This window comes from Amblyomma americanum, chromosome 6 (genome assembly GCF_052857255.1).
Source record: "Amblyomma americanum isolate KBUSLIRL-KWMA chromosome 6, ASM5285725v1, whole genome shotgun sequence".
In the NCBI taxonomy this organism is placed as follows: domain Eukaryota; kingdom Metazoa; phylum Arthropoda; class Arachnida; order Ixodida; family Ixodidae; genus Amblyomma; species Amblyomma americanum.
Window position 1 is genome coordinate 2140031 of NC_135502.1, and position 14915 is coordinate 2154945.

Sequence of the window (14915 nt, forward strand, 5' to 3'; positions counted from 1 at the left end):
GTCCGGATGTAATTACAAACCATACAAAAAATGCCACTCTTTTTCAGTGAGAATAACAGACGGGTCGCTGATGCTAACACGTTCTTTCTTTTTGATTAGAAACGCTTCTAACAGTTCGTGCTCGTGCCTGGACTTCCCGCGGGCGATAACGGTAGTGCTGTTAAGCAAAGATGAGCGGTTTTGGCACTTCTTCACATGTATGGCCAGGTGGTTGTTCCCTGTACCACGCAGCGTTCTGCCATGTTCCCTGATTCGCTCTTTCAAGCAGTGCCCCGTCTGCCCTATGTAAATTTTTCCACAAGAAGTAGGGGTAGAATATACTACCCCTACAGCACACTTCGTAAACTTCATTTGGTGCTTTGTTTTGCATGCGGGTTCTCGCTGAGAGCCGGAGATGCGGACGCAAAGACTGGAAAGCTTTCGGGGGGCCGAAAACACCAAGTTCACTCCAAATTTTTGAGGAACTTTTTTGAGCCGATGCGAAATTCTATGGTACTAGGGAATCACCTCAAAGTTCCTTGTCCTCTCTGTTGGGTGCCTGGTATTGGCAGGAGGCTTCTTCATTTTTTCCCCAAAATTTTCAGCGACCTCCAACAGCAGTGAGGAAGGAAAACCAGAGGCCTCTAATCGAACCACCTGCTCGCCAAGATTCTGCTGCAAAGCATGCGGGAAACATTTTCTCAGCGCATTTGAGAAACACACGTTGGCAATGCCGCGTTTTACCAGCTTCGAGTGAGCGGAAGCATAAGGCAAAAGTGCCTTTTTAGACCGAGGAGCTTTGTGTGTCTTCTCCTGGTCCTGCGTCTTTTTTCGCTGTTTTTTTTTTTTTTGTACATAGGCCTGTACCACCTTCAGTTTGTACCTCTTATTAAGCTTAATTATGATAACTGCCACCCTCTCGTTAATATTATAGAATTCCTCTTTGTTGCCAACTATATCCTGATTGATGAGGAATCCCACACCTAGCTCTCGTCTGTCCTCTAATCCACGTTAGCATAGTATGTGCCTGCCCTTTAGCACTGTATAAGCCTCATCTGTCCTTCCAACCTCACTAAGCCCTATGATATCCCATTTAAAGCCCACTAATTCCTCGAGCAGCACTGCTAAATTAGCCTCACTGAATAAGCTTCCAGTGTTAAACTTACCTGGTTCAGTTTTCAATGGCGGCCTGTGTGGAGCCAGAAATTCTGGCATCACAGGTCTGACAGCCATCTTGCTCAGTTGCTGCTTGGGACTGACGGACGAGGGTTAATTGGTTTATTCATATGGGAGGTAGCGGCCAAATACTACATCAGGATGGTCAGATGCCATTCCGGTGAGCGAGTGCATTGTCGGTTCTGGTCGCCGAGATCAGGCCGCACCTCATGCCAAGTTATGCAATTTCATCGCCATGCATTTTTCTTTTTTTCTTTTAATCGGATGGAGAATTGCGTGGCACCAAGATTCGATCCCCAGTCTTCTTTAACGCAAGGAGAGTGCTCTACCTCTATGCCATCGCTGCTGCTGTTACGCAGTGGTAACCGCGCTGTAAGCTTTTTTTAATGGATCTCTGATGCCAGGGTGCACCGCCCTCCATTTCCAGCCGGCGATTACGGAATCGAAAATTCTCTGCCTCATCATCGCAGTGATTTTGAATCAATCGGCAAGATTCTCTCTTCAGCTCCAAATTTCTCGGCAGTAAATATGTCTTTTGCTGCTGAGTGAATATCGCCGAGCCACACGAATCAAAACAATGAGATCCTGCCTAGGACGAAATATTTTTTATAGTTACACTCGGTGTCCTTTTTGGGGAGAGTGCACTACCCAAAGATGCTAGCTTTTGAGCCACTGGGTCTATTTTGTTGAAACTATAGGCGGATGCAATTATATACGAACCGTGACCACTTGTATTATCACTCTATGTTGATTCTGATGCATTTTATGCATTTTAGAAAATAAAAATAAGTGTGGTTGTTTGTGAAAAGTGTAAATTTTTTCTACTCCATGGTACTTGGAATTACAAGAGCAGGAGTCAATGTGGTCAATTTCAGAATTTTAAACTTTTTTTTATGAAAATATTATGTGAGCATGAGTAATTTTTTTGACATCATTGGTCTATCAAATTTTATAAATTTTGCTGAAAAATGCTAAAATATTCAGCCTACAGCCTTATAAAATTTTGTTCTAGAAGAGGCATAGGTATATTTGGTGTTTGACACACAAAATATAGTCTTTCTAAGGCCACTTTTTGTCATTAAAACAAAAAATGAGAAAACACACTTTAGTGTTTAAAAATGCGCCAGTTAATGCTTAGGGCAAGTAATACTTGTTGGGGGGCTAGTTGGTACATATTTCCGGAAAAGGGTTGTAGTGCCGAAAAGGACAACACATAGCAAGTGCCTAGGTGCGCCTGTCCTGTCTCGCTTGCTATGTGTTGTCCTTTTCGGTGCTACAACCCTTTTCTGGAAAAATGCTTAGGGCCTATAAACTGAAAAAAGCCATTAAAAAAGTGTATGTAGTGCCTTGTCCACATGGAGCTATTCAGCAGCTATAGCATCGAGCCACTGCTTCTTCGCTGCCTTTGATGACCCAACTACTTGCATTTGTGTACGGGACAGGCACGCCTTTTGGGCTGTGCGTGGAGCAATGGTTGGATTTACTAGAACTTTCTCTGTGCCCTTTAATGAAGGACCAACATTAATTCTAGAACTGTGAGAACGGCTGCTTCATTTGCCACTCTATTGTAGAGAGCTCCTTGCCAACATTTTTGGAGAATGCTTATGCATCTGATGGTTCTCTAGCATCCAGTTGCCGGTTGTGTTATAGTGGCGTGTGTCCATGGCAGACGATCGGTTTAACATGAACTTGGTTTCATGAGTGAACATCGCAAATTGAACGTTTTTTCTCTTTATTGCTTATTTGGCAATACATGGGTACTGCCTGCGAAGCAGGACTAAAGGAGAGAAAAGGTCTCCTGACTAGGTCCCGACCCCTTTGGAAATAGATTCTGAATCATAACCCGAAAACCCATATTTTTCAGCGAGTCTTAATTTAATTATGTACCTTACTGATGTGGCATCATTGCACGCACTGCTGCTTCCAGTGGAGTGGAGGCCAATGGCTTGGATGCCAGTGCCCTGGCCCTGGCCTGTGCGTCGGAGCCGTTTGCTCAGGACACCCTGGGCTACCTGGGCAGCCTGGGAGGAGGGCACCACTCTGCTCCTAGGAACGGCAGCATGGGCCGGCAGCAGGTGGGGGCACCACTTTCATGGTCAGCCCCTCTGGACCCTTTTCCCCTGCTCTTTTTCGCTCACACACTCGTCCGCTGATGCCCAGGCCATGGCAAGCATCCTTCCTTTCTTTTTACAGTGCCAGCTGTATGCTTTCTTTCCTAATAACAGTGTAGGGTTGCATTGTATGTGGCAGGGCTGTGTTGTTGAGAAATGGAGAGAGCAGAGTGGGAACAAACAAGTGAGTGAAGTGGACAGGAGTACTGGTGGTCCTTTATGGTAATGAGGTGGACTCCAAGAGAAGCTGTGTGTAGCAGGGGGTGTCAGGGAGTCAGGTGGGCAGACAAGATTAGAATAAAGAAAAGAAAAAAGGGCACTCAAAATAAAAATGAATAAATAAAACTGTAAATAGAGTAGTCGCAAATGTAAGAGAAGTGAGTGTTACTGTCCAGGCTTGCAGCAGAATGAGGTGCGTGCTGTGCGATGCAGGATGACGCAGTCGCCTTTGCTCTTGCAGCAGCTGCCGCCGCCACTTCTGAGCACTGATGAATGCCAGTCACTGGGTAGTGCCGAAGCCTCACTGGGGCCCTGCTGGCCACTGGCAGCCGCCGGCACCAATCTGCTGCCGCCACCACTCGGCCACCACAGCCTGCACAACTCTGAACTTGAGCTGGCCAGGGCAGATCTCAACCGTGCACGCCCACCACATCAGGTAATGTTTGGTGCACCGTAGGGATCTGTCAACTGCATGCGAGATGCCCGTTTGCAAAGTTCAGCTGGCTGTCTGTTTAGGCAGGAGGAACACTATTTGTACCGTGGCTGTCTGTATATGCCCATGGCCGGTGCAGACTACGCTGCTGGAGCCTGGTTCCCATGGTAGCCTGGCGGCAGCGCACGAGTTCCGGCAGAGGCAGATACTGCACCATCTGTTGGCCACGGAGGGCTCCCTGCAGCAGCACGAAGCTGCCACCAGGGACCAGCAACTGGCATACCCTCCAACTGCTGACAGCCGGTAAGCCACCACTTCCCTGATACTAGAAACCCCTGGGTATTACCAGGGTCATCTGGTACTTTCCTGCTAGTCACGCTGGCTACTAAAAGAGGTTGGAAATTTCGCGGACTTTGGTTAATACTGAAATAATGAATGAGAAGTTTGAATGGCACCAGAAGAAGGTCTGTTCATTTGAAATTTATTAACATGTTTGCAGTTAATGTCACTGCGTTTCTTCATATGATATATTTTACTTTTCATAACATATGCATCAAAACCACTTTTTTCTAACTTCGGCAGTTCATTGTTCATGGTATGAGTGGCCTCATTTCTGTCCTGTCATTTTCCATGCCATGAGAGCTTGTATATGTCACAAGGTGCAGGATCTGGGAAATAATCAGTGACATTAGCAGTTGGTTTCTAGAGAACCCATGTTGGAGAGAACTCATGCTGACTTTTTTGGAATATTGAAACTATCCACGGTTATATGTGGTTCTTGTTGCATGAGGCTCTTGATGACTGCAACATCTGCATCACTGGCTGATAATTGACAGCATCCACTGCATTCACCATTTATGCTGTCAAAGTTTCTGCTTTGGAATCACTGAAACCACTCAGACACAATGGTCTGAAATGGATCCTCATTTCCAAGATACTGTTGAAGCTCGGCAAGCCACTGGGTGTTACTGAGACCACAGTGGAAATGGTACAGCATGATTGTTTGTTTTTGCTCATTCGAGAACATCACAGTTGTTCTACACCAGCTCCACTTTTGTTTATATTCCTAATCAGCATTTTTACCTGGAAAAGCACCACGAAGCAGTTGTACCTCTATTGAAGTAAGACATGATGTTGGGCTAGTCGGCTCATAGTGAGTGCCAAAAAAAACTGCGCGAAGATGACTGCACAAGAAGAGGTGTCAATTTGTGAGTCTTTGTGCCTCTTGTCCCGTCGTGTTCGTGCGGTTTTTTTGGCGTATACCCCTGTAACGACATGTAAGCCTCACTCTAAAGCTAGTCAAGACAAGGAACTTGTGCAGCAAAATTTACTTCCTGACCTCCCATATATAAAAGCACCAAACTTGTCTTGTATCAAAGAATACTAGAAATATACAGAACTTATTCATACTAAATATATGCTTTTCTCTTTGAAAAATAAATGAATAGCCTACACTGGCTACTGAACACTAAGCTATCTTCACTAAACTTGACTAAACTAACACTTCCTTTATGCTGCTAACACAGCAGTTTCTCTCTGATACATATTAATTCTCTTTGGTAGGGTTCATAAAGCAAAATATGCAGAAGGGCCTGTGCTTTATGAGGTGGAGCTGTGGACTCTTGTTTTGGACTTTTGTTTGAGCAATGCTTTTTTTTTTTTTTTACTGCGACATTTTCAAAGATGTTTCCAGTACAGTTTGCCAAAGAAAACATCGCAGCAGAGAATAAGTCTGCCTTAGCCAGGTGTGCATGATTTCTCTCCTTTTAGTCAAAAAATAGAATAAATTTCTGATAATGTCAAAGAAGTATCAAAGCTTTCATCAGAATTTGGTACGCATGTGGTGCAAAGCAGACCATGGATAAAATCCTGCCGCTTTTTGCCCCAAGGATCTAAAAAAAAGAAAAGCTGCTTTTGAGTCTGGTGCCGAAGGTCGCTTTAGCTACCTTGAAAAGCTCGAGGGAAAACATAGCACACTATATACATGCCTTGGAAGACGGTTCCGAATACAGTTTCGCCTGTATATATCGAGCTCGAAGCTGATTGCGAAATAGTACGGTACATCTATATATGAAACAATGATAATACATAAGCTCATCTGTAACCTAGAAGCGATCGAGCACACATTGCACCCACGCTAGTGACGTGCTTCTTTTAGCGACGTGACACCTGCCGGCATGCGAGCAGTGCACCGCTCGCTTGCTTTGCTAAGGCTAACCTGCTTCACATCGAAACCAATGCAGATGATGGTTTGGAACTAGTCACTGCCTATCATATTAAGATTAGAGAAACTTAACACAGACAGATATAATTCTTACCTGCGGATATCTTTTCAGTGGTACAAGTTTCATCATGACGAACCAACAAAGTGCATTCTGGAGGATCTCTCTCACACAATTTTATAGATTATAAGTTGTCAGTTCACAGAATAAAAATTTTCCACCGGAGAAGAAATTCCTGTGATAATTCAGTAAGTTTTAAATAGCAACCACCGGGGAAGTGTGAATAGTACTTTTTCCAAACCAAATCAAATACACTTATTTTTGTGAATATTCACTGGTTGTGCAAATATTCAATGAGCGAGTAGTTGTGAGAAACAGCGAAGTGCTGCTTTTGCTGTTATAGCTGTATCTGTTAAAAGATGCAACACATGATCTCCATTTGGGGGGTCAGAACATGAAGTCAGTGCATTAACTTTATCATTGTCATGTTATGCGCATAGGAAAAGTACCTTTTGCTGCTGATAATGAACGGTAATAAACTAGCGCCACATCTCAGTGCATGAGATGGGTGAGAGCTCTGTATGAGGCATGGCCTTCGAGGTCAGGCATAAACGCCGGGTTTGTTGAACCTGCCTGGGCCCTGCTGCATTGTCCAGTCTCTGAGGGCATAAATGAGGATTATAAACATTGCAGCACGAATGAACCGCACCATGGTGCTGAACCCTTCAACTGATCGTGTGATCATGATACGCAGTGTGTATGGTTCCTGTTTTTGGAATTGCCATAGAATAAAAATACGGTAGCCTTATTCAAACTTCGCGCCAATTACTCGAGAACTATTCAAAAGCTTGAGGACAATTTAAATTCATCTCGAATACTTTTGAAATGCACTATTTAATTCATTCGAATAATAAAATAGGAGGATATTTGTCTTGGTATTAGAAATTCCCAAATATTCGTGCAGCCCCTGTAAACCACTTCTGCAAGCCTGCCTGTACCAACTCTTGTGGCTCAAGAAAGCTGTTTTCACCAGTGGTGGCTTCATGGCACACCCCGGGAAGACAAATGATGACCCACACAGTCATGGTGGCCAGGGATCTAAACTTCAAGCACAGTTTTCGCGGAAAACATAATGAAGGACAACTCAGGGGATTTTTTAGGTTTTTACATTTTACCAAAATATTTACCGCAGATTATCCTCAATCTTTTGACTTTTTATGTTGAATTTCGGAGCTGCATGGCATATTCTGTCTCAGTGCAAAAGAATATCACAGACTAGCTGCCCATTGATATTTGCTCCTCGCTTCCGAGCTAGAAAATGTGACCAGTTGTGTTCAGTGTGCCATGAATAGGGTTAGCGTTTTCAAGATTACATGGAGATGAAAAGGGATGCAGGAGTTGCACACTTTATTTATGTATTCGGCTTGGCTAGTATTTGTCAGACACTGTTGATTCTCTCGTAACTAGCATATGATTTTTCTTTAGGCAAAATGCCCAAGAGTTGCTTTGATAGTTTCCATACAAGTCCTGCTTTCACTTGTGTTAAATTTTTTAAATAAAGATGGTTACAACTCTAAAAGCTAGGGCGCCTCTCGACTTCACTTGTTTTCGGTGCTGTTCCACCTCTGCAGTTGCTGCAAAATGCACCCTGCCTGTCCCCCCATCTCGCTTGCGGCCGAGGCTGCAGGCATCTGACACTGCTTTGCGTACCCTATAGACAACACACCTCGGGAAGTGAGCTGCACAGCTGCAAACACACTATGGGAAGTCTGTGCAGTGTGGACATTCTGCAGCAGAATCCACGCTTTTGGCTCAACTCTGCCAAGCCAAATATAGGTAAATTAAGCGGTGCCATTTCGGTGGCAGATGTCAGGAAACTTGTATAGGCAGCAATGCCTTTCTTTTTTCTCTACAATTTTTTAGAAAACCTAGTTATTTCTTACTGTGTCCAGTTTAAATGTTCAAAATACGCACAATTTGTTACATCATGTGTTGGTCATTTGCAGCATTGAGGGTTTGTCATAACCCAGTTTCAGTTCCTCATCTTTTGCTGTTTCAAAGTTGTTTTGACTATTGTTATGAAAAACGCCTTTTTGCTACTATGAGAGGAAACTCATTGCCCTTTAAACAGGTGGAGTGGCTCCTTGCACATTGTGCCACTTTGTTTTGTGTTATTTCTCTGTTGTCATCAGGATGGTGTCACAAGCCTGTGGGGCTCGTGCTGCAGCAGGCATGTATCGACCGGGTGGTGGCCTTTGGAATGGCTACAGCTGTAATGGTGGTGTCGGCAGTCCGTACGAGGCAACAGCAGGCTTGGTCGACAGCTTCTCTGCAGCAGGCAGTGACAACTGGGCAGCAATGCCAAACATCGAGCACCACACTGACATTCCTGCCAGCTACCACAACTTTCCACGCAACTTGAACAGTGGGGCAGGAGGAACCTCAGCGGCCAGCAGGAATTTGCGTCACGCGCCCCCACCGTCCTGGCCCCTTCCAGGGGATTCCCCATGCTCGGTGGGCTGGCCCAGTGGCAGCACTGCTTGGGACCAGCTGGCTGCCACAAGGGGGCACCTGCTGACAACTTTTCCCACTGCTGCTGCCGCCACTCAGCAAGCCAACTGCTTTGGGCCACGACTCCTGCGGTGAGTGGCTGTGATTGCATGCAGACAGTAGTGAGGCACTAGACTGTTTAGTGGACAGACTCGTTATCAGTGACAGAAGAAAGATTTTTTCAAGAACAGTTAGTAATGAATGGATGCATTTACCTATCTCTGTAAATTGGTTTTACACATAAAGCACTTCTATGTGCTTCAATGAATGTAAGTTTTTTAGTGGGGCTGTTTTCTGGTTAATTTACCTTCATTCTGTTATGCAGTAGTCTTTTCGTTAACCTACCACTCCCTTGTCGCTGTAATGGGTTTGTAAGAAATAAATTCTCAAGAATTAAAAAAATGCGTAAGACACACTGGTATTTGTTATCAGAAAAAATAACCACTTGGCTCCCACGAAATACATAACTTCTATAAAACGTCTTCAAACAACTCCAAACTTCTAGCAATATCTAACCCTAGATTGAAACATTTAAAAAACATCTGAGCAATGGAGGTTTATCTACAAATGTTTTAAAAAACTACCAGCAAAAGAGGTTTATTCACAAACGTTGTAAAAGCATACTGACAAAAGAGGTTTATTCACAAACGTTTTAAAAACATCTCCAAATATAGTGTCACAAATAGGTTGCAGAACAAAAAGGGCTAGGCACAGGCTGCAAGCAGTCAAGCAGTGTTCCAGCCGCAAGAATGCACGCGTCTCACTTCTTTGTCCTCAAGGCGCCGCCCGGGGACACCTGGCGGCATTAATTCCCCTCCCCCCCAAAAAAGGAAGCAAAAACGTGGGCGCACTTGGAGCGAATGGGAGGAAGGAAAACAAGTGAACAAACGATCACGGGCCACCGAACTGCTGCAGGAAAAAATAAAACAAAACAAACGCGAAAGAGGCGCCCGTTACTGCGTAAAGTAAGGCTTCATATGCAGTACGTGCACGACCTCAGGCTGAGGTCGATGGCGCGACCTCGGCAGAGTACCATCGGGGAGGACTTCATACGTCACATCCGTGATGCGGCGCAGCACTTTGCATGGTCCAAAGTAGCGGCACAGGAGCTTCTCCGACAGGCTGCGGCGACGCACTGGAATGCATACCCACACTTTGTCGTCGGGTTTAGTACTCGACGTGGCGATGTCGTTGGTTGTAGCGTTGTGCATCCATTGCCTGCTGCCGGCGGATGTGCATACAGGCTAGTTGGAGGGCTTCCTCTGCGGGCCGGGTAAATTCCTCGGCGTCTGGCATGAGCGCCTGGTCATCAGGGGTGCACGGAAGCATTGGCGTCTAGCATCGTTTGTACATCACTTTCGTAGACGAGGCGAAACGGCGTAAAGCGAGTGTTATAGGCAAACCTCACATATGGGAGGATCTCGTCCCAAGTCTTATGCTGTACGTCGACATACATTACGAGAATGTCTACTAAAGTTTTGTTGAGGCGCTCCGTGAGCCCGTTTGTCTGTGGGTGGTATGCAGTAGTCTTGCGGAGGGTCGTGTGACTCAGCTGGAACACCTCGTGCATGAGCTGCGCTGTAAACGCGGTGCCCCTATCGGTGATGACGGAAGACGGGGCGCCGTGTCGTAAAACAATGTGGTGTATGAAGAAGCGCGCGATTTCAGAGGATGTACTGCGCGGCACTGCCTCGGTTTCCGCATAGCGCGTCAAATAATCAGTCGCAACTATAATCCACTTATTGCCAGAACACGACACAGGGAATGGGCCCAGAAGATCAATGCCGACTTGGTCAAAAGGTGTGCGAGGTGGCGCAATTGGTTGGAGTAAACCTGCGGGCTTGAGCGGTGATGACTTACGGCGCTGGCACTCACGGCAACCTCTGACGTAGCGGTGTATGGTCTTTGCAAGTTTAGGCCTGACGCACTCGAGCGAGTGTGCGTGCAAATCCCAAGTGGCCAGGGGTGGGCTCATCATGACACGCCGAAAGGATATCGTCGCGGAGGTCTGATGGCATGACTAGGAGGTAGGTCCAGTCACCCCGTTGCTGGAGTTTTTCTTGTACAGTACAGGTGCCCGGGGACATCTGGCAGCAATATGTTTTCCATGCAACATTTTAAAAATTTCTCTGACGAGAAGTTTACTCAGGAAAGTTTTAGCGAGGTTTTTTAACAGCAATTTGTTCTGAACGTATCATTGCATAAATGTCCAATTACTTGACACAAAACTAACGCCGCAGCTAGTGAACCTAAGTCCATTATGCATTTTTATGCATCTTTTATTTCGGTGATCAGTGATGACAGAGCTAGTCATGAACATGACTCAGTGCCAATTAAGATAGGATAATTGCACACGGCCGTTAGGGCAGCAGGAATGTCCAAGCAACGAATGTTGCAAATAGCATTCTTCTTTGAAGTCAGTATACAATAAGAATAATAAGGGCAATATAGAGTGCGTGTCGGACGTACTGTACGTAGTAGAGCATGAGACAATTTCTACGACTATGCTGGTTTCAAGCTCCACGCACACCGCTGGTAGGAACTGATGAACTGATGAAACTATGGCAGAAACTGATGAAGCGGGTTTTCTTGCCTCATTTGCATGTGTATTTATGCTGCAAAGGGCAGCTGCCCGCCCTTTGCAGTTCGAGCTGTACTGCACATATCTGAGCAAACAAAATCTGCAGTTCTAAATAAAAAGGCCCCCACCGTCTGGAAGACGTCGAACTAATGAGCGTTAGCTTTATTGGCCATGCGTAAAACCAAAGTCTTTCCGCATCCAGTGGGGCCAATGAAGAAAACCCTGAGCGGTTCAGAAAAGTAACATAACTTTTCCACTTAGCGGAGCGATCGACGCCTAGCGCCATCTATCAGAGAAATTATGATGCACTGCATGCATAGGGATTTGCCAGTTACTGGATCACGGGTTGAGGCTGGAGAAAAATTCAGCTTTTTGCAAGCCGCGAAAGGCGTCGTCAATGCGAGGAAGTGGTCAAACATAATTGCACTTTTGGACTGACTTGGGAGAACACAGGGACGAAATAAACACTGGTGCGCAACAATGTGCGCAACCCACTTCCTCTTAACGGAAGTGGGTTCTCGAGGAAGTGGGTTGCGCACACTGTTGCGCACCAGTTGCGCACCTCTTAACGAGGAAGTGGGTTGACATCTTTGCAAGTTATTTTGTTCAGAGCATGATAATCGATGCGGAAACACCATCCTCCTTCTGCACTAACACGACTAGTGAGGACCAAGGAATGGACGAAGGACTTATGATGTGATGGTTCAGCATGTCACTGACATTGGCCTGGATAATCTGGCGTTCGAAACTAGACTGTCGGTACGGGCAGTGACGAATGCTCCCAGAGCCATCAGTTTCAATGCAATTGGTGTCTGCACATGTTTGGCCCAAAACTGCGGAATGGATGTCAAAGGAAAAGGTGTCTTCAAGACAGCGACCAAGGCTTGTGCCTGGTCTAAGTTGAGGTGAGGGCTGATGGTTGCGGAAAGTGTCTCACCGAAGGAAGCAGATGCTGGTTGCACGGCTTTGTAAAGGGAGAGAAGGGGCACGAGCTGAGCGCTGGTGATTGAAGTGACATTAGATCCTTGGTGCTGAAGAATAGGCTCAGGCATAGTGTCAGAGGCTGCCAGTAGAGACGAGCCATGTGAAAAACAAAGAAGCGAGAAAAGAATAAAAATTCCTCAGGACAAAAAGCGGGGGCTCTGTACGACAAAGGCGTCCCCATCGGCAATGTGCTCGGAGACTATTTGGAATGATCATTCGGCACAGCCAGGAGAGATGGTGTGGTCAGCAGCTGTAACCAAGCGGTGAAGTGTCCAGTCAGATTGGTCGCAGATGTCGGTTTCAGTAACCTCGAGGGATGTTTGGCTGCTCATACTGGCAGCAGACACTGATGAAAGGAAATTCCAGCCGAGAATGAGTTGATGAGCACAGAAAGAGAGCAAGGTGAGTTCGATGGGATGGTGTATGCCGTTGCTAGTGATCCGAGCGGTGCACTGTCCAGAAGGATCTATCGGAGCCTGATTAGCAGCACGTAAACGCGGACCGAAATACAGAGTATGGACTTTTTTCAAATGTAAACACAGGTCGGAACAGATGATGGAAAGTGTGGCGCCGGCATCAATTAATGCTTTCACAAGAGCCAGTTGATGCCAAGCTGCTGTTGTGAGCGACTTGGATGGACTTGCTCCATCGGGACGGGTGGGCCGACCAGACGGCGACCAGAACAGAGCTCCAGGGGGCATGGGAGCGGTACAGGGAGACCAAGAGCTACCTCTACTACGTGTGAGATTGAGATCAGGCTTTATTGATGCCATTTACGACAAAGACGACGATAGGAGATGATGATGAGTGTAGACGAAGGAAGAAGAGGTTGACGCACACTGCTTACAAATGTGATCGAGATAACTGATAAGCTATGTCGATGGAGTAAATTTTCAAGGGAAGGAAAACACTGCTGATGAAGGCAACATTCTGGCGGGGTTGTATGGTCAAGAAATTTGTTAAGATATGATGGCCACGAATGGCGGCTTTTGCTTTGCAGTCAACATAACTTGTTGACATTTCAGCAACTGCACACATAGGAATGCTGTTCTTGAGAGGTATTTTTACTTATGTTATAAATTGTGACTCTTAAGTATAATTTGCTGATGGTGTCTAAGCTTCAATTAAAGCTCATGCACAATCCCTTGTCAAGTTTGTGAATTTTTTGGACCAGCTAATTTTTCTGCTTGGTCACCCAGACCAAGGGTGCAACTGAAAAAGAAACACCAGCTCCTGCATCAGGAAAGGAAACCTGATGCAGGCACACCTGAGATACATGTGTGCCTAACACAATTCCTGAAGTGCTACAGCTCAATACTATTGATTTGCAGGTGTGGTAAATTCAGGACAATAGACCTAATGAGGAACTGGAACTACAAAATGCACCTTTGTTCTGCATTGTCACATTTACCATGTCTTTTGCTTTGTTGTGTTCTGAAGTTAGCTCACTTCCCCAAGTCAACATGCAACATCACCTAACCGTTTTTAATCATTCCTACAGCTCAGGTTGGTTCAACTGGTGTTACTCACATGCCAAGGGGTAAACTTGTTTATCTTCTCTTCCTGCTTTCTGACTCTGCAGTTTTGTGTACTGCTTGGCAGGCTCTGTGGCGCGCGCCCTCTTTGTTTGGAGCTTTACACTACTCGGAGGTTGAAATGATCTCTGTGGCTGCGCAGGCGGAGTGGTCCATCCAATGAGCTGCACTTGCACCTGGAGGTGTGCTATGAACAATTTCACAGTTTAGAAAAGGAACGCAAAAAGGTAAGCATGCAAATTTTAATTAAGCAGCAATGGGTACCATATATGCACGGTTGTAAGTTGATCTATTTATTTTTATTTGAAAATCCCAGGGGGGTGGGGGGTGGGGGGGTCGACATACAACCGAAACCAAAGCATGGCACCATAAATGAAAAAGCGAGACAGGGATGCTACAGCATGGTTGCAGTTTTATGTTTGCTCTATGGCTCTACCCAGTAGCATTGAGCTATTCTGTGTGCTTCTTTGGAAGGCTTTTTCTTTTTTCTTTTTGCATTTACAGGAGTACAGACACTAGTTTTGGTGGCATGTTTTATTCTCTACAATGATGCAGAAGATACTACTGTGCATGAATCACCATATGGTATTCGCCTACAACTGTTAAATAATTTATAATCAAAATTTTCTGTAATGCTGTTTCAGTTTCAACAGCCGAGCGCAAAAACTGAACAACGGCTGTAATGTTAAAGTGTGGCTATATGTCACGTGAGGCATGAAAAAACGTTGATGTAATCATGCACGGCTTCATCGTTTTAATTCGCAACAGTGCTGAAGCCAGCCTTTCTCAAGAGCCGGAATGACAATGAATGTAGAACCAGCCTCACGTGATCTATAGCCATACTTTGATGTCACAGTCACCAGTTGGCTGTTGAAATCGAAATCACAATGGCATGAAACACAAATTCGATTATTAATTATTTAGGGGTTGTAGAAGAATATTACGTGGTAATCCATGTATAATAATGCATTACACATCATCACAAACAAGAAAACAAGCACCCAAAGCTTCTTCAACTGCAAACTCTGCATTCTTGGGAGTGTCTATAGTAGAGGGAAGAGCCGCTGTTCCAATCGTGCCGGCACAGCCACTCGGAACAGCACCGCTTCTGGGGAGTGTCGATAG

The 14915-nt window shown here is 45.5% G+C and overlaps 1 protein-coding gene across 1 annotated transcript in view; it reads left to right on the plus strand.

The window, feature by feature from the left end:
- Window positions 1–14915, plus strand: part of LOC144136183 (uncharacterized) — an 83003-nt gene that overhangs the window by 28978 nt on the left and 39110 nt on the right. Inside the window, exons 5-9 of the mRNA XM_077668252.1 lie at window positions 3083–3230; window positions 3727–3921; window positions 4058–4221; window positions 8333–8782; window positions 13933–14017. Of these exons, the coding sequence (XP_077524378.1) occupies window positions 3083–3230; window positions 3727–3921; window positions 4058–4221; window positions 8333–8782; window positions 13933–14017 (1042 nt within the window). The remainder of the gene's footprint in view (window positions 1–3082; window positions 3231–3726; window positions 3922–4057; window positions 4222–8332; window positions 8783–13932; window positions 14018–14915) is intronic.